Source organism: Chaetodon trifascialis, chromosome 6 (genome assembly GCF_039877785.1).
Source record: "Chaetodon trifascialis isolate fChaTrf1 chromosome 6, fChaTrf1.hap1, whole genome shotgun sequence".
NCBI lineage: Eukaryota > Metazoa > Chordata > Actinopteri > Chaetodontiformes > Chaetodontidae > Chaetodon > Chaetodon trifascialis.
This window is the reverse complement of record NC_092061.1, coordinates 16,339,901-16,367,547: the sequence shown is the minus strand read 5'-3', so window position 1 is coordinate 16,367,547 and position 27,647 is coordinate 16,339,901. Positions and strand designations below refer to the sequence as shown.

The 27,647-nt window shown below is 41.1% G+C and overlaps 1 protein-coding gene across 1 annotated transcript in view; it reads right to left on the bottom strand.

Annotated features, from left to right (window-relative positions):
• LOC139333132 (transmembrane protein 132D) overlaps positions 1-27,647 on the bottom strand; it is a 247,995-nt gene that overhangs the window by 152,502 nt on the left and 67,846 nt on the right. Inside the window, exons 2-3 of the mRNA XM_070965412.1 lie at positions 14,783-15,201; positions 13,980-14,557 (exon numbers count right to left, since the gene is read on the bottom strand). Of these exons, the coding sequence (XP_070821513.1) occupies positions 13,980-14,557; positions 14,783-15,201 (997 nt within the window). The remainder of the gene's footprint in view (positions 1-13,979; positions 14,558-14,782; positions 15,202-27,647) is intronic.

The following is a 27,647-nucleotide window of genomic DNA, read 5'->3' as shown; positions in this document are numbered from 1 at the left end:
GGAGTTCTTCAATTCCTTCATTAATGAATAGACTTAATAATTAAAGTTTTACACGTTTAGGTGATGCTCTTATCCAGAGTGACTTGAGAATGAGTGCAACAATAGAGTAAGCTTGAATCTCCAAGATCACAACATTACAAACAACCAGTAGATTACAAGATTCAGAGCAACAGTGTCCTGTGACAGAACACGCCTGTGGCCTCAAAAAGGTCATGTAGCATGGAGAAGTGCAAAGAAAGAAAAAGTGACTGCTGTTGTTGTGAGACTGCAGTGGGGCCCTTGAAGGACTCCATGAAGGATTTATGAATATTGTTTGAAGGTCCACCAAACTGTATCTAATCTACAGGGATACAACATGTCTGGAATGAAGAATAACAGCCTTATTCTCAGGTGGGCATCTTCGGAGATTACACAGCTCAGAGCCAGAGTCGTACACATCACTGGACAGGTTTGATGGGAAATCTTGAGGAGAGATTAGTTGAACTTCAAGCACTCATCCATTGTTTTTTTTCTTGGATCTTCTGCAAAATGTTGTGGCTGTAGAAATTTACGGAACATATGCTAATGCAACCATGTACACATAAAGTTTGTGCAGGCTGATTTCTGTCTACAGTGTTGAACCTGCACTTTCTGCAACAACGAATAGCCTATTACTGTCATGGTAAGTAAGCAGTCGTACGTGTGACAAAACTTCTGTGCTGCTTTGATGGCGTTCACCGGCTCAGTGGGTAAACGCAACAGCCATTCAATAGCTGCATTACAACTGAAGAGGGAGACAATCACACTTGATGGAGCACACAGGCTTATCCTGTGGAGAGAAAATAGTCAAAAGGTGCTTTTTTAATTTCCCAAGTAAAGGTTTCGGAGTTGTGAGAAACAAGCCTTTAAATATAGAACATTAATGAATGTTGATGTGAGTTTAGCAACTGCAGCATACACTCTTGGCCTTTCTGGTTTTAAAGATATGAAAGAAAAGAAACTAATTTGAGGCTGATCAGTGTGACAAATTATATCAATGATTATAATAATTAATTCTTCAGCTGCAGAAAAAGAGGGGGCAGCTGTACAAAAGGGTTAATTATGTTCAGGAAAAGCATGTGTCGACATACATGCATATATATACATATATATATATATATATATATTGCCAGCTTGTGCGATTAAATGTGTCAGCAGGTTACACTGTATTAGATAGAAATATATTGTATAATAATAATTATATTTACATAAATGCAATCACAACCACAGTATGTTCTCCTTTGCCCTAACAGATGATTCACCTACAACCACAAAATTTAGCTCAATGCTTTATACACATAAAATATATAGCACTGTTCTCATGGTACCAAAGCCAGCAAAGACACACCCACACATATGTATATATTTATATATGCATACACAGACAGGAAACAGTATTGTTTCTAGCCTGGGCTGTTGCATGGGGCTCCCTGCTGTGCTGAGTAAACAGAAAGATGTACTAAAAGTGGATGCAATATTGTGTATTGCAAGTTTGAATAAACTAAAGCAGCGAGTGCATTACTGTAAGCAACTGGGATAAAAAGAAAAATATCTACAATGTGTTGAGCAGATAAGCGAGCTACTTACAGCAGAATGTCTCTAAAGAATGCTATCACTGCAACAATGAAGGGCCACGTAGACGAGATTCAGCCTAAAGAATCCAATTGTGTGATCAAAATGGAGCCACAGATCTGGTCTAAGGCATTCTGCATATGGAGAGGTAAAGGTAAAAAGAGGAGAGCCTAGTCATGGATGGATTACCAAATGGGTCTGCCAGGCACAGGCACCGAGAGAATCAGGTTTTTTTCTGCAGAATACAGCTGCACAGTACGTTCTACTCTACAGTTAAGCTTAGAAAGCCTAGAAACCAGCATATTAAACCCGTAAATAAATCTTAATGTGTTTTACAGCAGAATGGTTGTGCTTTAAGAAATTTTTACCTGCATCTGTGAGTTCCCTTTGATGTTTCACATTTTGTTTCTTGCCCTTAATATTTTGTCATATCAATGGGGAGGAGCATCAGTGTGTATCTGATAAACCATGAGGATTTAGACAGCGTCTTTCAATCTTCAGTGTAGACAAAACAGGGAGCATGTCAGTTAAACTGGCTAAAATTTGTTGAAAGGCTTCAAGTTGATATATAACCTCCCTTTGCCCCACCTGGCCTTCTGGCCTTGCTCTGACCGACAAATCAATAATCCTGGGCTTACTTTCTAATTTATCTTATTTATTCTTTCCAGCTTCCTGGAAGGAAAAAAAAAGAGGAAATGAAAAAAATGGAAAGTTGAGCCCATTTACAAATGGGTTGAATTCCTGTTTTATTTAGGAAATAAACCAGCTGTGACACGTGAAATACTCAGAACCTAACATTGTGTTTTTGAACGGACAATGACGACTGAAGAAATCTGGCATAGAAGTCCAACTGAAATCACATCAAGTTATCAAGTTAGTTATATTGTATGCAGTCAAAATGTAAAATAAAAGGTACTGATTGTTTTTATTATTATAAGTAAGAAAATATCAAAAAAATGCTCCTTTTCATGTCAGCTGGCTGGATGGGTGTGTCCATGTGTGATTAACAGCAGCTGGCAGGCTGAGCTCCAGCAAGGCAGCGGAGCAGATAATCAAAGTAAACAAACCTGCACTGTAACTTACACGTCATGTGCAGAGCATATGTTATTAGCAGTGATATTGAAGAGTGTGGACAGTATCAGCATCTCAATGGGCTTGCATTGGATTTGCAGTTTATGTGCTGTTTAATGTGCTGCAGCTGACCAGATAATTAGCTACCTTGCCTGCAAACCAGCATCAGCAGCGCACTTTGCCCCAGTGAATGTTTGTTTGATCGGTCGTTGGACAAACTAAGTTGCACATATAGTTAAAGAAGGAGCCTTTTTCCGTGGTCATCTGCATAGGTTTAAAATGGAGCAGTTTGATTGGCTGAACTTTCTGGCTGTGCTTTTCAGTCTTTCAATGCAAAGATAGGCGGTGCCATCATGAAACCAAAAACGACAAATAAAATATAAATGACGTAGTTTCCCAAGCATAAACACTTTGTATGATGTAGCAGACAAAAAGCAAAACATTTCATTTGGGTTTTAATATCTGTAATTCAGCAGAAAATGAGTGGAAAAAAAAGGAAAAAGTCTGACCAGCTACCCACCACACATCTATTAACTTCCAAAATAATCCCCTGTTGGAAACAGAGCCAAAGTGCAGCTGCAGTTCAGCCATCATGCAGTAAGAACAGGGACTCCTACAATAGGAACATCTGTAGCTTATTTCAAGTGGCTCCCAGAATAATAAAAACAGACAATATGTTTTCATGAGCCTGGTTCCCAGGCCAAAAAAATAAAAATGTTATTCGAGTCCCGCGGCGAAAAGCTGCAGGAGGGGATTTCTCTCTGTTAGTAAAAATATCAGCTGTTTTCCCCCAGCTTGTTAAAATAAAACAAACTTATCCCCAAACTCCTTTTTATAACTCCTGGGGTAACTTAGAGGTAAATGCTCAAACACACAGAAAAACACACACATACACCACTGCTTGGTTTAAATTGTGCTACTCCGAGCAACTGGTGCATCCCCAGCGCCGGGAAACGTGGGAGCGATATAGAGGAGCCCTGTTTCTAAATGAGGCTCCTCTATCCTGCAATATGGAGTGCAATGAACAATAAACACAACACAATAACTGGCCATAGATTTACATATCAAGGATCCCCAAAGTAGCATTGGCAAGCCCAAACTCAAAGAGCAAGAGAGGAGAGCAAAGAAAAGAAAAGAAAAGAAAAGAGAGGGAAGAGTGTCACGAATCGAAAAACAGGGAGAGAGATGGGGAAATCTGTGTGAAGACAGCTAAACGATGATGTGTGAATATGCAGAGCTGTGCAGAGGATCATGGTGATTCCAATAACTGAGTTCAAAAAGCTAAAATGTTTTAAATTTAGTTCAAACACACACTCACACTCAACGACACATTAATTATAATTTCTGCGATAACGTCAATCTCTTTCTAAGTGACGCCGGCAAAATACCCACAATCCCCCTTTCCTTTCTCTGACTCTGCTCTTCGCAGTTCTTCCTCATTTTCCTCTCCTCCTTTATGTCTCTGTCTGTTTTTCTCGCCCTCACACACACGCAGAACCCCAAAACACACAAACACCGACCCTATCCCGAGGTTGATGGCTGTCACCTTTGTGTACTCAGCCTCTTTCAGGAGCCAGCAATGCAAATAACACCCTTATGAATATTCATGACGGATTTGAGATGGAAGGGGAGACCGAAGAGAGACAGCGGGAGAAGAGAAGAGAGCAAGTTTTGACAGGGAAATTGAAGGGTGGGGAGAGGAGAAAGTAGCAGAAGAATGCTGAGGAAAGAGTGATAGCACAGACTGGATTAGGGGAATAAACACAGACAGAGTGACTGTGTAGGCTAAATAGAGTAGGTGTTTGTGTTTGTGTATTTGTGTGTGAGTGCGTGCGTGTTTGTGGGTCTGTTCGGTCATAGGGTGTTAACCTGTTTGCCGTATTTTGTTAGTGATTGACAGTCCAGTTCACTGACTTCTTAAGGGAACACCAGGGAGTCAGAAGGTGATAATGCCAAAGCAGAGTTTTCAGTGGAGGAGGAGGCAGATGAGTCATTTTAAATGTTATACTAATGACAGTAATAGCTTATATCCTTGAAAATGAAAAATTTGGTAGCTCCCCTATTTAATCAAAGATATGCTTCGTTCAAGTATTTGAGAAAGTTTCTGAAAATCAATTTGACCAATTACCCTACAGATCCAACAGTCCAGTCCCATTTCAGAGCTCCACATCATCCATGACACAAGTGAAACTGCACCAAGAAGAAACCGTAACATAAAGGAAAACAGGTTGACCTTAGTTTATAGGAAGTAAGTCATATAAAAGTGTTCACGTGTATATGAAACTAATTATCAGGTGAATTGGACAGACTGTTTCGTCCCTTTCTTGCTGCTTTGTCATGTACCACATCAGGGCTGGATTTAGCCTCTCTGGCCTGAGGGTGTTGTAAAAAATGTCAGGGTGTCGTACTGTTAACGTCAACACGCACTCTTGTTTAATTCTTTCTTGTTTTTAACTGTCTTCCCTTGTTAAATTAATCTTTTGATGCTATTTTTGTCTGGGACTCTTTCAGTAGGTGTAGGTTTATTTAAACGCAATGAAATTAAAAATGTACTTGAATAGATCACTCCCTACATATGTTTTAATTAAATGTGACTTTATTTATCCCCCCCATGACATCCTTAATAGTTTCAGTGAATAGTGAAGTCTTAGTCACCTTATGGCCACCACCCCAAATTCATATGAACTACTGAATCATGCCATTTTTTCCCCATTCAGATTCACCACCAAATTAAAGTAACAGTCTGATTTGGTCCAAGCAGTTGGGCTATATAGCCTAAATTATCTTTATCTACAAGCATGCCAGATGAATCCCCTGCCCTTTCACCAATACAGTGTTACCTGTTATCTGTTACCCAATACAGATATATAAAGAAACGCAGGCCTAACACACCAAAGATACTGAGGAAACATGAGAAAAATGAAGAACGCTGTAGCACCAGTGTAGCGCTAGCATGCAAACAGTGTGCAGCTCCTCCACATAGACTGTGGAACCCTATCACAGATGAACGTGTGAATGTGAGGCAACATGAGTATAAAAACTGAAATCATTAAACGCGAACACGTCTTAACAGAGTTCGTCCAGCAAACTCTCAGCCTGCTCTTCATTCATTGCAAAACTCGACACTCTGACACTGTAACATTTACACCAAGTGACACAGAAGCTAGCTACTGTCTTTTGTGGTCATGATTGTCAGATTTATCGCTTAGTTTACAGTAGTATCATGACATATAGGCTGCCGCTGGATGTTGTGGTCATAAATGTTTCCTCAGCACTTTCTGCAGGAATGAGTCTTCGCTAAACCACTTTGCCACTGACTGTCGGCTCCAGTCTGACCTCCTCGACTCAGCAGGAATTTTAGTGTGGAGTGGCTCCTGGCATTAGTTGTTAGGCCATCAAATAATGAAGAGCAATTTAACACATCCACCACATAATGTGTGTGTGTGTGTCAGCTAATTTTGGAGACATGCTGTAACATTCATATTAATGGATCTATAAATCCACTTGCTTTTCAAACATGTGAATGATTGCTTTAATCTGCAGCCTATGTGTGAGTCCGTGTTTCTGTTAACTCTCCCTACGTAGAAAAAGTTAAAATGATTTTTCACTTTTAGCACTTTATCTCATCTTTTACAATTTATCTGGAGCAGAGATGTGTGATTTGTGTGTAAAACTGTGTACATCCAACTATATGTCTCTCCATACATTGGTGTATGTGTGTGTGTGTGTGTGTGTGTGTGTGTGTGTGTGTGTGTGTGTGTGTGTGTGTGTGCGAATGCATTACTATAATGCCTCATATCACTCCCTATCAGATTTTATAGTTTTATAATGCAGTTTATAGCAATGACCTCTTGAACTTGCTTCAGTTACAACCCACAGTTTTTTAATCAATCCCTAGATTTTCACATCACTGACTACAGAGAGTGCTGCAAATTGCCTACAGAGAACCTCCATCAAATCAGGCTTTCTGTAATATAAGAACAGAGAATTTTGGGATGCATGAGAGTCCAGTTACAGCCAGCAAAACATAAATCTGACATTAAACACTGTGCAAGTATTGAGAGTCTGGTATCGCTCCTTTACATGTCAGGCAGAGGTATGATGTATCAAGGTGTCAAATTAATTTGGATAGCCCGACATCACATGCAATGTCTCTTTGGGTTTTATAAGCCCACATCTTCTATAGCTTGTCCATTCATCGTTACACAATCACAACACTGGAAATGTGCCTTAACGAGCAGGATGTTCCTCTGAAATGGCCATACTGTATGGCCCCTGTGAAACAAAAGTGCTTTCACTGTTCAGATGACAACACAGATATCTGAAGAATGTACTCAGCCCCACCCATTTCACACTGACACCACCACCTTGGTGGACCCACACTGGCAAAGTGGTGTTAAGCACCCTTCCTCAGGTGTTATAAGGGGCCACAGGGGCACTGAACTACTGAGCCCTCTAAGCCATGCATTGTTATGACCTCTTTAGGCGGATGCCCCTGAACCTCTACTAAAACATTAGAAGATCTCCAGAGCCCTGCTTTCTGTCCCTGCTTCCAAACAACCTACTTGCCACTCCAGGTGGTGAAGACAAAAACAAAGAAAGCAGGGTATATTTTCGACCAGGGAAGCATTGTGTTCCCTCCTCTTACACCTCATGGCACAATACCCTTGATCAGGCAACGCACTGACAGTACCTTAAAGCTGCAACAAGCGTTTTCTGATTACTGGAGGGTAGCAAGCCTCAAAACAAACTGAGGTTTTGCTAAAACTTGAGCAATATTAAACTTTTTTTTAACAACTTTTTGAACTTGGGAGAGGTAGTATGTGTACTTTGAACAACTGAATGAGCTGAAGTGGCTCAAAGCATAAAGCTACAAATAGGCTGGGACAGGCAGCATTGCAGCACTCTCTCACTGTCTTTTGCTTCAGTGCTAATATTGCAAATTAACACAGTTTGTAGGTCTGCAGGGGCAGCCCCAGTAGCAAAGATATGAGGGAGATTATCAGTTTGTATCCCAAGCTAATAAATAGATTCATTAGCATTCATGATGTAGAAGATTTAGTTGTTATTTGTCTTTTTCTCTACAATATTTATTTTGCTCACTCTAATTCCATATTACCATGTCACAGTCCCTTCATTCTTACATGCTAACCTTTGTTTAGTCTCTAGTTAGCATATGTTCATGTAGAATAACAAAAGACCATTGCATGAGCTATGTAAGTGATTATGAAGAAACACCCTGGCAGCCCCTCCTGCACTGTATTTCTTTTTTATTCTGTTTGAATACATTAACCATATTATTACTCACAGAATGGGTGAATGTTAAAGCAGCAGGTATGAGAATAATGGAGCAGCAAGAGCACACTGGGCTGGAGAGACGTATACATGTGAGTGTGAGAGCTGTGTTAGCTCAGGTGATTATTTAGGGCTTTGGACAAAGAAATGATCTCCAATCAGTTGTGAGAGATTTCTTTCAGAGAATATGATACAGACGAAAAATGTCCCAGACATAAAGTAAGACATGGAGAGATACTGCACAAAAAACAAAACAAAAAAAAAAGACAGGGAGACACACATTAAAGACACATTAAATGGAGTTTACCTGTTTTTGTAGAAGTGGGCCTTTGACTGTAGTTTACTTACACATTAAGTCATGAACACACAGACACTACAAATCATCCACGTGTCTCTGACACTCAAAATCAGAACTGTTCAATATCCTATTGTCCAAAATGTCAGATTTGTAATTTGATACACTCAGTTAGCATTAGAGTTGCTACAAGATCTCAGTTTTGAGGTAAATTATCACTCAGTAAAGCAATATGAGACACAAGTGACACATGGTTGATTTGGGGCGTTTCCAGTATGTTTTCATTACTTTGCTGACCTGTGGGATAATCTCCTTTATGCACTCTTGGGAGAAAGAGGGAGATGACTTTGATAATCAATTAATGCACACACAAAAGTGCTTTAACAGCACAAGTCAAAGAGATTTAACTTACTGGAGGTTTAAAAAAGACAGTACTACAAACCTGAAAAGGTTTTTGTTAATAGATAAAGTAAGTAAACACTGTAAGACAAAAAGCAGAAAAATACTGAGGGAAAATTATTCGCCCAACACTATCAGTATAGAATGTGTTGGTTAGAGGTCTTTTTTAACACAGGAGAAGCCTATTTATTGGCTTCATCCAAGCTGAAAGAAATGCATCTAATTCTCACTTTATCTTTTGAGCCTTTTCAAGATTGCATAAAATGTGTTTGTCAGTTGGAGAAGTTTAACACAAAGAGCAGCAGAGAAACAAGGACACTGACACACAAACACACATGAAGACAGACACACAGAGAGACACAAATGAATGAGAATCACACCATCAGAAGACACATTTGGCTCAACATGGATATACATATACTGTAATATATGAAATTCAGACACACGAGACACATAAAACACACACACGTACTATAAAACACATAGTGTATATGTAACAATGCAGAGGAACAAGCATGTGTTTACTTATGGCCACATACACACACAAACACACCCACAGTCCTAAACACAATTGATTCTGCCTCCTTGCTGGTAAAAGGGCATTTGAGGTGAAATCGATGGTGGAGCTTTGTGGAATAAAGGCATCCTGGGCATATTGTGTTTGTGTGTGTGGCAATACAGAGGAGGAAGTGTGTGTGTGTGTGTGTGTGTGTGTGTGTGTGTGTGTGTGTGTGTGTGTGTGTGTGTGTGTGTGTGTGTGTGCACGTGGTGTAACCACCAGAGAGGACTAGCTGGTCCTTAGAAGTACATCTCCCCTCTGATCCTAGGAAAAATCCACTAATCCCTACTCACACACACGGGTGAACACAGACAGAGAGAAAGGATGGGACAATAAATACAGGCCACATACAAATGCACACACCAAAAACAAAAGATTATTGTAATACCAGTCACATAAAAACAGATAGAGTGAGTGAAAATAGAGAGAGAACACAAGCAGAGAGAGAAAAACCTTATTTACCTTTTGATAACTGCTGCCTCAATCCGTCTCTATCTATGTCTCACACACAGATACACACACAGCATTTATCCCCTCATCAGTAATCATCTAACCAAACAACGATAGCACACAGTTCAAGATGACAGCTTTTTAATGAGGGAGATACTAATCACTTTGACCCTCAGTCTGTCAACATTCCCACTGCTGAAAAATGCTCAAACGCTCGTCTAAACATAGATTCAAGGCATCCAACTTCCATGGCAAGGGCTCCCACAGATTTAAACACTGTATTAAATACTTTGGGCTAAATACTCGCTGAACTGCAGCCGCACAGAACATGAATTCATCATCAAGCTTTGCCCCCTTTTTTTACCTTTGAAGTTACGAGTGGTGGTGTGCTAATTAATATGTGTCTTTTGTTTTACTTTCAAGGAAGAATGAATGAATGAATTTTGTATGAATGCATGAAAAGGGAAGTTGGAGAATAGCCGTTGCAGTAAATGCCATACTGTGGACATTCTAGTAGAAAATATCTTACAAATGTTAACAATTGTAGGTAGAAAGGGCTGTAGCTGAGTCAGACTTTTGCAAGTCAGATCTATTTCAGCAGTCTGGACTGAATATGACAAGGCTATGACACACTGCCTTTACATTAGGAGTTTAGTCACCATTTTCACCATTTCCATTACAGTTCGGTTGACAGGTAATTTGGAGGCAAGACCTGGTTTGTAAAAGTGTGTAGCCCACCATGATGCAATCCTGTGTTTTTCCGTGTACAGTGAAAGAGCAGATAAAAGTCTTACGTTTGACTCACAACACAAAGTTCAAATCATGGGCTCAATCAACAGATTAGTCATCTACTGGGATGTTAGAGCTGGGCATCATTTCTAACAGATCAAAGACAACTTCGTTCAAAATGTCTTTTCACCGTGCTATTGGTCTCCAGTAGCGAAGCAGCCCAAAGCCAGTTCATGAAGGCATTTTGGAGATGTTTGGCTGTAGTGTTATGCTTCTGTGGCAGATGGATGGATGAATTGAGGAGTAGGATGAGTGGCAACAGCCACATTACCCCTGCAGAATGGCAAAAAGTTGAAAACACCACAGCACAGGCCAAAAACAAGAAAACCACCTGATTTGATATTCGCCCATAATCTCCTTATTTCTGTCATCTTTAAGGATGTTCCACTCAGTAAAGTACATCTTGGAAGAGAGGAGAAGTAATGAGGTTGCAGTGAGGAGTGTGTCCAACATGTCCTTTAGCAGAAAATGTAACACGACGATATACATTCTCCGCACATTGAAATGGCAGTATCTTTTGTATTGGAAATAATAGGAAAACTGCTGCTAACAAGATGTATCCCTAAAAGGATGACATAACAAACTGGATAAATAACCTCTTTTTGACAAACCACTCTTTTCAAATAAAAAAAAGCCTAGTCAAAATCTCACATTTTTTTAAAGTACTTCTTTATTAAACAAAAGGTCTCCATTTCATAATATGTTCTTTTCCTTTCAAAGAGCGGGGGAGTCCATTTAAGTTTGGCCCATTATGTTGGAGTTTTTATTAATATGTGAGCTTGAGTACCAGTGTCAAAAACCAATTACAGACTCATCTAGCGCACGTCTCACATGTCTGTTATGTTCTTTCAACCGTAAACATGTTTAATTGTCTATCAGTATCATTTTCATTCAGTCACAGTCTGTGACACTGGCTCCAGATCTACAATCGGCCTTGGAGCAGCAGACTGCAATTACTGTGCATCGGGTAGTCACAGAACACTTTTGAAATTTCCATTTTCCATTTTCTCCATGTTTTAAGCCATTTTTTAACCCATTGCTAAATATTTCCTACACATTTTGGGACATCATCACGTCCCAGTGTGGTTGGTGAAGAATTAAATGATGACAAAATATAACTGAACTGGATGACGAAGACTGAACTTAATAAATTCAACCACAGTTTCAGCTAGTTGTCTGCAGACAAGCGGTCTCGTCAGGAAGTGACAGGATTATATGTGGTTATGTAAAATTACAAGCCAAGTGACAAGTGATACCAGCAAGGATGCCCAGTCCAATTTGGCAAATGTGCTTCAAGTCTGCCTTACATCTCATCGTTACAGAGTGAGGAAGTGAAGCTTTTAACCGTCTCAGCATTACAGCTTCTCCGTTTTTCTATTGTTTCTTAATGCATTCTCTCATTTTCCTTTCTTTCCAGCAGATTCCAACTGTCTCTCTCGGTTGTCCTCTCTCCGTGTCCCTCCATCTCCTCAGCAGTTTATCATAATCACATCACCTCAGTGTGATGGAGCACACTTAAGGCTTATTATGTGTCAACACACACATGCTCGCACTCGCACACAGGAATGAGATCCACTTAAGCCTTATTACATATCTGACTGTGCTTGTAACATGGGAGATTATCCCTGGGACTGTATGTTAGGGCAGAGGGCAAGAGCTGAAAGTAGGATGGGTGCACACACACACACACACACACACACACACACACACATGTTGTGTTTATATCACTTGTGGGGATATTACATAGACTGCTATTGCTAGAGGTGCTAGATTGCTAGAGGTCAAAGTACACAGGAGTTTTAAAGGCCCTGGAAATTCACATTAAACCCACACACATGATTTCATGAAACACACAAGATCGCTTTCTAATGTCGAGCCAGTTTTTACGAGAGGGGGTGGGATCGACCTCTCATTCATGAGGCAGTTAGTGCAAGGACAGTGACACAATAGTAAAATGTTTGATAAAAAGCTGTATCATTTACAGCTTTGTGGACTGCTGCTGTTAGCCCGCTGCCCATGCCATCCTTGTCCCGCCTAATTTCCACCAGTAAATCAAACCAGTCAAAACCTGGTCTGACCGCAGCATCAGGACTATTTGGGCATGTGCAGACAATGCTTGATTGACTCCTCAGTTCGCTTCGTTGTAACTGCTATGTTGAGACAAATTACATCCCATTGGTCTATGAAATCCCAGCTCTGCCCCCCTTCAAGCCAAGCAGAGGTCTAATCACCCAGAAAAAGTTTGGCCTTTGGCTGTTTGGCCTTCAGTGTTGTGTTAGAACTAAATAAAGCATGAAAACAAAAAAAAAAAATCATGTGAGAAAAACAAAGTCTCAGTGAACAGAGACCAGCTAAATGAAAAGGTTTCTGGCCTGTGACTCAGCACTGATCTTGAGTTTTGATTAATCTTAAATACAAGTAAAAACATTCCTTGATTATTGTCACTATTGCATATATAATATCAGTGGTCAGGCGTGCTGTGAAAAAGCTGATGAAGAAATGATCGATTAACAAATACACAATTAACACAAAAAAGTCAAACATTCATGATTATGTCAGTTAACTGCTTCACCTACCAAACAAGCCTCACCAGCAATATAAAAACATGAGCTATGCCGCTTGTTACTGTGTAACTGTGAGGCAAAAACCATCCTTATGTTCTAGCTGCTGAGGAATACTAAACCTCTTTTGATTCGACATTTTGATTCAGCCTCATTTGCAAATTGGAGTCGGCTGACATGTGCCAATTACCGTGTTCAGCGTGTTCCAGGTTTTCTTTGAATGAATGCAACTGAAATACTGAAAAATATATCCAAAGTTGCTCAGAGTTGCTCTCTAAAATGTTCTCAATAGTTCTAACCTCAAAGGAGTATTTCGTTGTAGTAATGCTATATCCCGCCACCGTGTTGCATAGAATGATAAATTTGCACATCTGTCATTTGTCAGCATGAAATCCCTGAAGTCAGTGAAATGATGAGGCAGAGATGGGATGCAGATATGCATTCTTAGTCTAAATCAGGGGTTGTAAACTTATTTTGTTGCCACTGAACCAAAAAGAAATTTGGTTCCTGGGATACAAGTGTATGAAAACATATTGTTGCTTATGCCAGAAAGCATGTAGGTGACCTTTTAAAAGCACACCTGAGAGTCATTTTGGGCACCACCCTTCAGTTTGAGAATCCAGGATCTGTTCCATCTACTCGCTCTTCCTTCATTTCTCTGTCTCCCCAACCTTCAGCCCCTCTCAGTCACCCTTTGCCTCTCCTGCTTCTCATTTTCAGTGTTTTCCTCCCTCCTTGGATCTCCCATGAATATTCATGAGGTTGTTATTTGCATTGCTGGCTCTGAAAGAGGCTGAGTACACAAAGGTGACAGCCATCAACCTCGGGAGGCGGCGGTGTTGAAAGATGAGAGAGAACACATGAGCAGGAAAGGAATAAGTGGAGATAATGGCAGAAGGAATCAGACAGAAATTCTAGAAAAAGTGAAAAGAGACAAAAAGAAGTTCAACGAAAGCATTTGTGATCTTACCTCAATGTGAACTGTTCTGTGTTTGAATTTGTCCTCATGTAGACTCCGAACGCCACCGTCTTGCCGAGACGAACCGGGCTAGGTGGCACCAGAACCTCTACATTTTCATCCAGTCTCAATTTTTCTCCTTTGGCAGAAACTGGGCCCATGGTCATTACCACTGAACCAGCTTTCAGCATGTCCTGAAGACCCCCATCCAGTACAGGGTTCCACTGCCCCCCAAGGCCAATGCCTAGGCCTCCAAGAGGGCCCATATTTGCACTCTGACCCCTCCATGGCTCATTTACAATAGAGGGACACTCCTGACCAGCCCCTTCCACTGGGATAATTGAGTAATACACATCCACTGATGGCAGAGTCACTTCAGAAGGTCTTTTTCTCACTTGTGGTGGTGTAAACCAAGCTGGGGGAATCTCCAGACGGACAACACAGATGCCAGATGGCCCCATGAGGCGGCAGCCCGCTGAGGGTGCTGCTTCACTGGTGTCCCGGATAGCCAAGGCTCTGACACATGGGAGGAGGGCTGGAAGGGGCGGGTCAGGCTCGTCCCAACGCCGGCCTACCAGGTAAAAGAGCACCTGAGGAAAAAACAATACATATAATGTCATCAGGGGTAAATTAGTGGATGGACAGCGAGCATATTAAGTTTATTTTTTTCTCCTTCCTTTCTGTATAATCAATATACTTAGAGTAAAAATGGATGAAATTGCTGCCTGTAAATACAGGGAGCAGCTCTCAGCTCTACAGATGTTTTATAGAAGAATTATGAATAAAAAAGTCCAAAGCAAAAAAAATGCCAGTACCTGTATCCACGGGCGTGTTGACCCCACTTTGGGCACCACCACTTGACCTTTGACCTTCCAGTTCAGAGTGACCTGGTTGGTGGTCAACAGCAGATGCGGTGGCGGACCCTGAAGCAGCTCCACAGAGATTGGCTGTTCAATGCTCAAGTTCCCGTAGCTGCAATTGACGCTCGGCAGGGATTGTGGGGCGGCGACGCCGGGTTCCAGCTGGTGGAGGAAGAAGGGCTCAGTCCGTGATGATAGGCTGCCATTTCGCATTACATCTTGATTGGCTTCCCGCAGAAAGAACGCAGAGTCAGCACCACTTAGCTGGCATTGGACAGGGAGGTAGGTGGGGAGGGAGGAGGAGAAACGGGGCTGGGAGGAGTCTGGCCCTCCTCCTGGTCCAACTCCTGCTGCTCCTGCTTGGCTGTCAGACACTGAGGAGATATAGGTGAAGAGAGAGAAGCAGGAAGGAGGAAGGAGGAAGAAGGGGAGGAGAGGAAAAAGATAAAACTATTAGAATCGGAAAAACAGTTCTTTCACATGTTTTTCACAGATGTGATGGCTGGCTTAAACTTGTTATGCTAACAGTGTCATTTGAAACTGAAATCCAAAGCAGCAAATCACCAGTCAACTCAACACAGTGTTCAAAGCAAATCCAAGACCCACTGACCTGTGAAATGCATTTTTATTGTATGCACACATCTATCAGCTATTACACATAAATTCACAGCTGCACTACAACCCGCTGACACAACATACACCAAAGTACTTGACGTTTCTTAACGGTTTCTCCGCGAGGAGAAATGAGCATAAACACACACAGCTCTCAGTCGTGTATACAAGAGTGACAGACTCAGCATCACACAGGGCTTTACATTAATGCATCACTTTTTTTTATCCCAATTCAAAAAGCATTACACAACCATACATCAAAAATGACATATTGCTCTTTGGCAGTTTATTTCCATATATTTCCATCCAGTTTTCATTCATTTCCTGGTGTATTTACCAGACATTTCACAAAGATAGGGAGTGTGGAGCCTGGGATTACCGGGGTTTTCTTGCAGTATTTCATTTCCAAAGAGGACACAGGGTTAGTTACAATCACTGTGCTGTGTTGGGAGGGGGTTTTGACTATCCTCTATCACTCAGTAGTTGTTATTCATCTGCTGTTTGGCTTGTCAGCATTATATAGTGCAAGGCACTGAATCACCAAACACAGCACTTATTGTATACTCTTAAAATATGAATGTTAGCTAAATGCTAACATGAGCCACAGCTCATTATACTGTGGCTTAGTGATGCTCAGGAAGAGCTTGGTTCTTTTACAGCCAGGGTTTTGGATTCACAAAAGTTAAAATGTATTAAGAAATAAGCACGCTCTAGCAAAGGTATTTACAGAATATAAATGGCTACTGTTGTAAAGATGCCACTGAGAAAAAGTACAAAATAGATGGACAGATTTCCATTTTAACACACCAAGGAACCAGCACAGGCACAAATAAGACACACACATACAGAAGTGGGTCTGAGCGGAAAAGGGTGGTGTGTGTGTGTGTGTGTGTGTGTGTGTGTGTGTGTGTGTGTGTGTGTGTGTGTGTGTGTGTGTGTGTGTGTGTGTGTGTGTGTGTGTGTGTATCCTTGTGTCCTGGGGTAGCGAAGTGTGAAAATATAATGAGGGTGGGACAGTGTAACGCTGTCTGGGGCAAGTCATACTGAGGCAACTTCACAAAAAAATAATAGCAGAGAAATAAAGTGATACCCTGGTGCAACATGAATAAGCAGGCTGGTTTGGTTATGGTACGTGGGCACGTAAGTGAGAAAGAGTGAGAAAGACAGGCAGAGGGGAAAAGAGAGAGAGAGAGAGAAAGATGGAAATAGAAACAGAAACAATTGAGAAAAAAGACAGACATAGGAGAAGGAGAAACTAAAAAAGAGTGAGACAAAAATGGAAAAATGAGGATAGAAGATGGAAAAAAAATGTGCACACATAGTAGAGTGTGACAGATTGGAGATACTGGCATTTTTATGTTACACAGGATGACTGCATACACATCACTACGTGACACCAATTTGTCTCCAGTCGGATCTTTGTCCCCAAAGAATCCAAAGAAAGTTTTTGAGTTTGCACTCAGATTGTATACTGTGCACTGTCAATAAAGATCGGAAGTGAAAGATGAGATAGCTGCTGACAAGGGAAGAGGAAGATGAAGATGATGACGACAAAGAAAATAAGACTTGCAGGGCTAAAATTCATTATCCTGACTGTTATGTGCTCGGCCCTCAGTTAATGGAGTGGCAACGTTTTGTTGTTCACAAGAGAATGTCTGGAAGATGAAAAAACACATTTCTTTCAAATTCATTGGAGGCAAAAAATCTACAGCTACTTTAGCTCCATCCATAATTTAATAAAATCAAGTATCTAATAAAGGTGATATAAAATCCTGATTTAGTGCCAAACTTCATGTAGTATTAGAGGTTGACATTATGCATATTTATGCAGCAGCATGGGGGTCACAGAAGGCTAGCACTTTATGCTTAGGAGCCTATCATCGATACTGAGAGGCTGAGAGTCACATGCAACAAAGGCTGCTTGAAATGTAGCCAATTTTCAAATTTAGTTTGTTGACTGACACGTGGGTCATGTGGTCAAATAACATCAGCACACAAGCCTCGGTAAGCTTTTTTTTTTCTCTTCTTCCTATTATGGGTGTCCTTCAGGTGCAACGGCCTGCATGTGTGCGTGCGTGTGTGTGTCCACAGGAGTCTCATGAAGCATATGTCCCAATCCCGTACGGGGACCTCAAACAGCTGACACATACGCACACACACACACACAGAAAAGCACACAGACATGCAGAGCTCTCTCATGCAGGCAAAGGTTGACCCTTGGATGGAATCATTAACATTTTATGAAATATCACAAACCAATAGAAAATCCATATTCGGAGGTCATATTCCTTTTCTTCATCTATTATCATGGTTTTCATCATCTTTTATCAGATCAGCAGAATATTTTCTTTTGTCTTTTATCAGCTTGCTGCTGCTGCTGACCCTCAGTCTCTTGTTAAGTTAGTAATCTGAAAATGTACTGCACTCTATCTACTGTACAGCATCATTGTGAGTACATAAATGCATCTGTTAGAACTCGTTATCTTCTGTGGCAACACATCTCAAATATAATGCTCAATAGGTGGCGCTCTACTACAAGTCAGGGTTGTCCCTTTGAAATCTGGCATCCAAACAGTGGTATGCCATTGGCTACCATTAAACCTGGCATGGTCCAGATTCCCTGGCATCATTACTTTGGCAACCATCAACCACAACAGGAGTCCATACCCGCTGAGTCCTGCTGCACAGTGCGTCTGTGTGTGTGTGTGTGTGTGTGTGTGTGTGTGTGTGTGTGTGTGTTTCTAAGTGAGTGTGTGTGGATTTATGCGTGTTCTAGTGGGTACCTGTATGTGCATGCATGGTTAAGTAAATGTGTGTTTGTATGACGTGTGCAAAAGTAGTTGTGTAGTTGTGAATGTAATCATGACTGACTTAGTATGTATGTGCGTGTGTGTTTGTGTGTTTTAATGTGTGTGTGGAAAATTGGACAGGAATAAAGCCAGATGTACAGAGATTTGACAAGGCCCATCTGTGATCCTTCTTCCCCCCAAAAGTGCCCACCCTGCTGTATTTCCAAGTACACACAGAGAAAGAGACACACACAGCCAATAATCAAAACACACTGGAGCGTGTAGGACGGGGGTAAAGCGAAAGAAAGGAAAACAGCAAGAAGCAAAGCGAGATGGGTTATGAGTGAGAAGGAGAGATCCCAAGATGTGATAACAGCATCAGTGCTGCTTGATAGTATGCTGGTTGAATATTGCCTCAGATTTTTATATTTAATGAGAGGCAGGCACATAAACACATACACACATGATTAGGGCTATCTTTCATGTCTGCCTGGTTTCGGTATCTGTCTGCAAGTCTGAGTAATGTGGGTGTGTTTAGGCAAGTAGGAGAAACTCAATGAAGGACCACAACACTGTGTGCAACAGCAAACTATTACGCAAACACACGCAGAAATCTGAACCTGCTCACACATATAATCCGTAGTTCTGTTTAACTTTTCGGTGTGCACCGTCAGTTCCAGTTTCAGCAGGTGCTGCATTGGCATGGTCCAGGATTTCCATGTGTTGCCAAAGCAGGAGGTGCCAAAATGCTCCAGAATGTTATTCTTGATGTACCGTTGCTCCCAGTTTTCAGTAATGTATGACAAGCGTCAACAAACTACTTTCCCCTTCACTCTCCGCTCCCCTCCATCTGTTTGGTCCTCTTTGCCAGTCCTCCTATTTCACATGCTTGCGCTTTTTTTTGTTCTTGACTTGAACAAATAACGATTCCTCGTAAATTCATCGGGCTGACTATTGAGCGAAGCTATTGCAAGTACACACGTAAAATTTTTCTACCACTGTTTTTCTGTATCTGTGAATTGTTGAAGTACAACAAAATGTCCAAGCTTGTGTTTGGTGAAAAGCATCAAAACATGAGTTTGCTTGTGCTTGCTTCATTCAAAGCTTTTATCCACAGAAGCAAATTGCCCCCACCCTCATTAAAGAAAAAGAAAAAAAACAGCGCAGGCATGGCGCAGCAAAGAAAAATCCATCACGGGAGAATTTCCTGAAAAGAATGAACTCCATTGATCACACAGATGGCACGCTATCTGAGGGAGAGGCGGAAAGAGATAGGGAGTGTGAGAGAGATACAGACGGATACAGGGAGATATATAGACAGAGATGTGTGAGATGTGGAAGAAAGGAAGGACAGAGTGCTGAGGAGGAGAGATAATAGGGTGAATAAGGATGAAGTGGATGAGAGAGGGATGAGGTTTCTATTTCTGAGCAGAGCATTCATCACAAGTTTATTTTGGTGGTCTCTCTATCTCTCGCTCTCTCTTGCCCTTCTCTTTCTGTCTGTCTCTCCATCGCCACTCCAGCACAGTCTCTGTCCTGATTGGTGTTAGTGTTATTTTCTTTTTAAACGTTGAAGGAGGACTCCAATGATTCCCAATGTAAAGGTCACTCTGCTGATACTGTTCAGCCTGTGAACAGTTGTATCACTTCTGTGGTTCTGGAGGAACTTTGTCAAGTCTGGCGACGTCAAAGTGATGTCATCAGGGGCATGAGCTTGTGACTACAGATTTACAGCTGAAAGGAAAAAGGAGGCCATAGCATCTGAAAGATGGCCCTTTTCCAAGGCTAAAGGAAAAGGTGCTATTGGTTCTTAGCTTCAGTTAGCTAAAGTGAGCTGGTCCTTTGAGGTTCGGCTTCAATTTTGACCATTATTTTTATTTTCTTTGCCCAAGCTGTATGTGTGCAAAACCAAACTGCGGGAATATCACTTAAAAAAGCTAATATAAAGTCTCAGTTCTTTTGTTTTTGGGTCACACAAGTCACCTGCTGTCACTCACGATATGAGTATTAGCATGCAGCAACCATTGCTAATGATTTACTGGAGACATGTGGATGATTTCGGTGATTTATAATTTCGAAGTACATGCCCTTGTTTCATCACAGTGTCACTGTCAGCCATGAACTGTGGTATGTTTCAAGACATTTGGGGTGATCCAACAGTTGAGCCAGTCTCCCCAATGGCTCATGGTATTTCTGGTGGAACACAGCAATTTACAGATAGATACATGGATGCCAATTAGTGGAGCAGGGGATGGAGAAAGTCAGTGCTGCACCTTACAATGAAACCCAGTACACTAGTCCTGCGAGAAACTTAGAAGAAAAACATCGTCATGGATATTTCTTGGGGCGTCAAAGAGGTCAGCTACTTTCTGAGACTATGATATTAAAGTATTGTATTAAAATATGTAAATGTCCATGTAAAACTGTTTTCTGACCTCTTCTTTGATGATGCAGTTTGTCCATGTTTGCAGTGTGCTGTTGTGCTTTTCACATTGTCTCTAAAAAAACATGAGCTTTTTTTTTGGGACTGATTCCCCAACCGTTTAGGAACAGAGGATCTGTCCTCTTTCAAGGTGTCTTTGTTCTTTCATGTTGCTTTAAAAACTCACATATCAAAGTGCTGACTGCCAGACCTCTGTAATCGCTGACTAATGCTGCTAATTGGAATTCATCCTAACACGGCAAACCTTTGTCACAGTTTTTGTAATTGTGATTAAGCTACCACTGAGTTTGTCCTTGTCCATGGAGTGTTTACAGAATTTTGCCTATCCCTGGCAGCATAATCCCCAATACTCCCACACACACATGCACACGCCACTTGTTGATGGATGTCCCTGTCACTGGGTCAGTGGAGTCACATTTTCCCAGATATGGTCTGACTACCATCTCTCTCCTCTGCCACTAACCCCCCCACCCGCCTTGCATGGACCCAGTATGCCCCTTTCTCTTTCTATCTATCTACCTCTTCTTCTCAATTTCGCCCTCTATACCTCCATATATTAGCTTTCCTCCCCTCTGTTTGTCTTAAGCCTGTCAGCCAGTCCCGTTCTGTTTCCCTCTGCCTTTTGTCATTATACCTTTCCGTAGGTGTAATTTAATGGGAAGATGGGGAAACATGTCAAAGCTCATAATTTCATATAAATCACCTGTCTCCATCAGTTAACACCTGTCTTCGACACTTTGACCATTTTTAAACATGTGAGAAAGACACAGACAATGGGAGAAAAACAGATCCTGTGGTTTAAACATCACATTTGTTTCCACTATTCAACAGTGGGTGCAGCCACACAGCAGACCAGGCGATCAGGAAGAAAATATCTCTCAGAAATTGGCAAAACCTAGCACTGTTGATAGCAAACTAACCTTTTCTGACTCCATTCACTCACAGTTGACACAGCTTCACATTAATCTCACATCAACATGTTTGCATGTCTTAATGCAAACACCAATTTCAGGGTGCTACAAGGCTTGGTCTTTAGGATTTCTTAGCTAAAGCTAAGACTCACATGAATCGATTGATGCAAACTACTTCAAGACACCATCACAACAGGACGCACAAGAAACGGCAACAGCAGACAAGCAGCTGTTTTAAAATTGACGCAATATTGAGCGTGCTCACCGATTGCATCTCTTAGTGATCCACAGATTGATGACACTCTCCCAGAAACAGTCTGGTAACATTGACAAAGATCCAGATATTTCGTAAGAGAAAACATGACAATGTTCAATTTCTCTGTCTACTTTAGCGTTTTCAAACTTCTGTTAATGCCAGTAATCACTGACATTGATAAAAGTTCAGAGTGTACCCTTTCAAAAGAGACCAGATCCATTCATGTACTCCAAATGGTTCAAGGACAGCTATCACTTTACTTTGATTATGCCTTGGATTGGCCTTTTAGGCTACATTTTAGTGGACTGGTCAGTGAGGTTGCAGTGTATTGAGTTCTCAAGGCCACCAATGAGTTGTGCTTAAAAAGGGAAAATATGAGTTTGCATGCTTGTTCTTCACTTTTTTTTTTTTTTTTTTTTAGTTTTAGTTTTAAGGTGTTTTGTGGCTGTTTTGGGTGTTTTTTATACATTTATTATTTAAGATAAAATAATTCTTCATTAATCCCACAGCGGGGGCATTTGCAGTGTCACAGCAGTAAAGGGGACAGTATAACAGTAAAAAGCGTCAGTAAATCAAACAAACAAAAAAAAGATATGATAAATAAATAAACAATATGATATGTAAAACAGAGGCTGGCTGAACTGACATTGTACATGGGAAATATTGATATTGCACAGTTTAATACATAATGACACTGATATTAATTGAATACGTTAGTTTCGGTGTGTGTGATGAAATGGCGGCATCACTGACAGCAGCAGGAAGGAAAGACCTGGGATACTTCTCCTTTTCACACTGCAGGTGAAGCAGCCTAACACTGATGGAACCGCCCAGTGATGTCAAAGATGTACAGCTAACATGACCCAACACATTATTCACATCAGGCTGTCAAGCTCCAAATGATCAGTCATAGTATACACGGCGTATTTCAATATCCTGCTTGGTAAAGACTGTGATTATAGTGGCCTCTGCAATTCAAAGGAAACGTCTCCACCAAGAGAAGAAATGAAACAATGTTGTTTTCCATTCCACCTTCCTCTCCTTTGCTATTAGAGTTTGTCCCTATCTCAAACTCACCTCTCTCCAATTTCCTTCACTTTCACTCTGTCCATCCATTCCACTTCCACTCTCTCCTGGAGGAGTATGAGAAAGGTTGTGAGATGGACTGACTGAAAGATCCAGTGGAGGAAAGATAAGGCGGAGGGATGGAGGACTTTGAGAGTGGTGTTGTGGATGTGAATTTAGTGACTGTGAATTCATGTCAGACTGTGTGTGTATGTGTGTGTGGAGGTCATTGCACTTGGTCTCTCAAAGTGTGTGTGTGTGTGAGTGTGTGTGTGTGTGTGTGTGTGTGTGTGTGTGTGTGTGTGTGTGTGTGTGTGTGTGTGTGTGTGTGTGTGTGTGTGTGTGTGTGTGTGTGTGTGTGTGGCAGCAGATGCAGGGAAGTGTGAAGAGCAATTTCAAATGGTCACTATTCCACCAAGAGAGACAGAGACAGAGGGAAAGTAAGGAAAGACCTCTCAGAAAGGAAGTCGAGCAGCACAGGCGGAAATGGAGGAGCAGCATGCAGGAAATGCTAAACTCATACACACGCACACACACACACACACACACACACTAAAGCTGTACATGTATTACAAAGAACTGGATAGTGTTCTTAAATGAAAGTTTAACTGGAGCGTAGGCCGGAAACATTTTTGAGTATTTCACATTTTTGGGCCCGTAAAGCCAGATGACTTTTCACACACATGAATGGCATGAAAATAATAGACTGATTTGATAATACATCTTTTTCTGACCATATTCTTATTGGATGATTTTTGTTCTGGGGCCAGGACCGACATGGGATATTTTACGTGCTGTTGTTACAAGAAATTAGAGAAAAATAAATAAATGGAACATAATACAGGCATGATAATAATTACAGATCAAAGTAATATAAAAGAAGTGGACTGCTGGTACGCTGATGGAATGGTGACAGCGTGTCAATTGACTTGGTACAGCAGTAGCTGAAAATTATTTTTGAATCTGTCATATAATCAGGTACAAAAACTATTTTGCAGATGAACAAATAGTGGTGTGTATATTTATTGTCTAAATGTATATTTTCCTATGTGTTATCTTGAAAAGTAGGCTTAACATAAACAAAACAAAATAAAAAAATAGAATAAGAACAGTGTTCATTGTGGAGGGTGTTCTGTGTTATTTGCTAAAATTGAGCCAGCCTTATCACCTGCAGTGCCTCACCCCAAACACGGCAGCCAAAAAGAGTGACAAACAAAAGAGTAGAAGTTCTTTCAATTAAAACAGAGTTGTGGAGAAAAGCCTCTGTGTATGTCAGGCCAGGATCTCCTGGCTATGAATATGAGGAAGGGATAAATCCATTGGGCCTTGGTGCCATTCAATTCTATCCTTCAGTGGTCCACAGCCAACCAGCCAACTTGTAAAAGCTGCTTATAAAGGGGCTAAAGGACTTGCAGCCTCAACTGAATTAATGGACCAATAGGAACTAAGTAGCAAAGGAGAGGAGGAGGAAGAAATGATGGTGGAAAATAGGGATAAGATGAGTTCCTTTAGGTCGTCAAACAGGGAGGGGGAAAGGAAAGCCAGAGAGAAGAAACAGGAAAGTGAGGGAAGGGAAAGTGGAAAATTGAAGGACAAGAATGACAGTAAGAGGACAAACGAGACATGAGTAGGGGAGGTGAGGACAAGGAGGTGGATGGAGAGGGAAAGGGAGGATGAGTGGGGAGAGCAGACGAAAGAGGAGGACCAAGACAAGAGTTAATGGAGATAAATGCAGAGAAGAGCTGAGTAAAGAAGTAAGGAGAGAGCAAAGGAGGGAGAGGGTGGGTGAGTGCAACAAAAAGAGAGAACAAAGGAAAACTTAAACAATAAGCATCCTTTTATATGTCTTCAAATAGAGGCGTTGAAAAAAATGTGTGTCCATTCTGATACACTACAGTAACTAGCATCATATGTGGCCTTGCATGTCTGACCTTTGTGGTCAAAAAGGAGCAATGAGGCACGTCAAGACTAATATCAACTATTATACATCTGCTCGCCGCACACACACACACACACACACACACACACACACACACACACACACACAGTTTGTGAAGATGCATCATTAATGTAACATATCCAAAAGAAAAAAGGAGACACAGAGAGAAAGAGGAAAAGAGAAATGAATGACTCAAATTAGGAGAGGAGCGAGAAAGAACCTGAAATGCAGCTTGTGTCTCTGCATGTGTTTGCTGAGGAACAGGACAAGTAACAGTCTTCAAAGCTCTGAAACACAAAATGATTGGTGAGGAGGAAAAGAAAGAAGAGGAAGCAGAGGAGAGAACTCTCAGCAAGGTTTGAGACAGACTGGGAGGGAATCACAGCTATATGCACTTGTGAATCCTCAGTTTAAAAAAATATCCAAGGACTTCTACTCTTCAAACCTAGCAATGAATATTAATCATTGTCAGGGTGACGTTAATTCAATAAGGATGGTACTGATAAGTAAAGATGGGACATCCAGAAAAATGGGAAGAATGACACGTGCGCACATAAACACACACACACACACACACACACACACAGAAACACAAAACCACACTTCTCCATCTCCATACCATAAATATGTAAACGCTGCCACGTGCAGGGTTGACACACATGTCTTGGACCAACCTTAAAGGCACCCTGTGGAGCTTTTGACCACTACGAGCACTGCAGAGCAACGTTTCAGTGATTTCTCTGTGGTCACTTTTTTGCTGTGTAAGTTATTATCTTGTATCAAATTGACATAGCTTCCCTTGACTGTCCTTCAATATTACAAAACTAGTCAGTCTGTGAGAGTAGGCACATAGATGTGCTGCATGCTAGTGCCAACTTCAACAGGCTAACCAACAAAATAAACGCTAAGGCAACACATAACATGGCAAAATTTGATTAATCTACTGGGTCTTGACATCCTCAGATTGTGGATTGTACAAATAGACTTTGCATAGCAATGGCAGATAGTAAGGTGGGCAGGACAGTCACCTCAGCGGAGGATGGCCACTGAGCTGGAGGTGGAGGAGGAAAAGGCTGGACCACTGACAGGGTGTTTCAGGCAGTTCAGGGGTGTAGGACAGAATAACTCCCTTTGGTGTGCTCACAACAGTACGGCCTGTTTAAGAACACAAATGGTCAATTCATATTCATTGAGCTTAATGTTTGCTTGGCTTTAGGGATACACACAATACCATTTAGTGAAAAACTTAATTTCCAATGCGACACCGGTTGGCCTTAACGTAAATACATCAACTATGGTACATCCTGTTACACTGCAGAGCTTCAGCATCGACTGCCTGATTGGAGCCCATTGATTTCCACTCCAACTAAATGCCACCACTCTTAAAGGCTGTTATTATATGGCTTTTTTAAAAGGTTGAGGAGCATTTAATTTGTACGTTAACATGGCTGAAGCATTAACAAAAGCACATCTTTTCTTTCTCTTGAAGCAAAATTTTGTATGTAGGACACACAATATAGAATATATAATTTCCACCTGAAAAATGATGCCAAAATAAGGCAGTTCTTAAAAAAAAGCACAGTAGTAAGAAACTGATACTTGCTTTCATTGCTAGCAGGTTGGACTGTCGTAATGCTCTCTTCACTGGCCAACCAAAAAAGCTGATGGGAAAATTCCATCTTGTTCAGAAGTCTTTTAACGAAGACCAGGAAAAGGACCACATTACTCCTGTTTTAACTACGCTGCACTGGATCCGCATTTATTTTAGAATTGATTTTAAGATCCCTTTACTCACATACAAAGCTCTTAATGATACAGCCCCTTCTTACATTTCAGACCTTTTACTTCCTAATCAGTTAACAGGAGCCCTTTTAGCTAACCCGCTCTAACACTGTGAAACACCCTGCTAAGTTACATAAGAACATTTTTAAAAACCATCTGAAGACCAACTTACTCAGGCAGGCATTTAGTTAATAAAACACATTTCTTGTCTCTTTTTTTCTATCGCTCAGCCTCTTACCTGCTGGCAGTGTCGTCTCATCTGCTCACCTGCTCTGCCAGTAGTTTTCACACTCCTCCAGGCCCACCTGTCCACTCACCTGATTGCACACCTGAAGCTCATTGCAATCAGCCCAGCACTTAAGTGGGCTCTCCCACACACAATCAGTGCCAGATTGATCTTCGCAGCATGTGAAACTCTCCAATGTTTGATGCTGGATTGATCTCTCGTTAGCGGACCGGCCTGCCTTTGACTTCCCCTGAGCGTCTGCTCCCTGGGAAATACCTTAGCCTTCTGAGGCTACGTCTGTTGGCCTCTACTTCCTGAATCTAAACCCGCTGGTGACTGTTGCTTGTTTGGTCCGCTGAACAATCCCTGAGCCTCGCTATTGTTCCAGACGGAGTAGTGTCAGCCTCATATCTAAGACTGTGTGTGATTTCTGTGTTCTGGTGGGACTGCAATTGGGTCCTGACCATCCTTGTTACACCTTCTTCACTGGATCTTTTATTGTATTCTTATTAACTCTTTATTTTTGTTCATCATACCTTACTGTTAATCACTTTGAGCTGTATTTTGTATATTCTTTATGTTTTCACTGGATCTTTTATTCAGTTTTTAATGAACATATTTATTTTTGTGTTTTGTTTTCTAATGCCATACTGTAAAGTGCTTTGAGTTGCATTTCATGGATGAATAATGCTACATAAAAAAAAATCATTATATATCTTTAGCTCTATTTTCTGTTGCAAGTAATAAAATTCAGACTTAATATAACACAGAGACTCAAAGCAAAATAAAGATGCAAA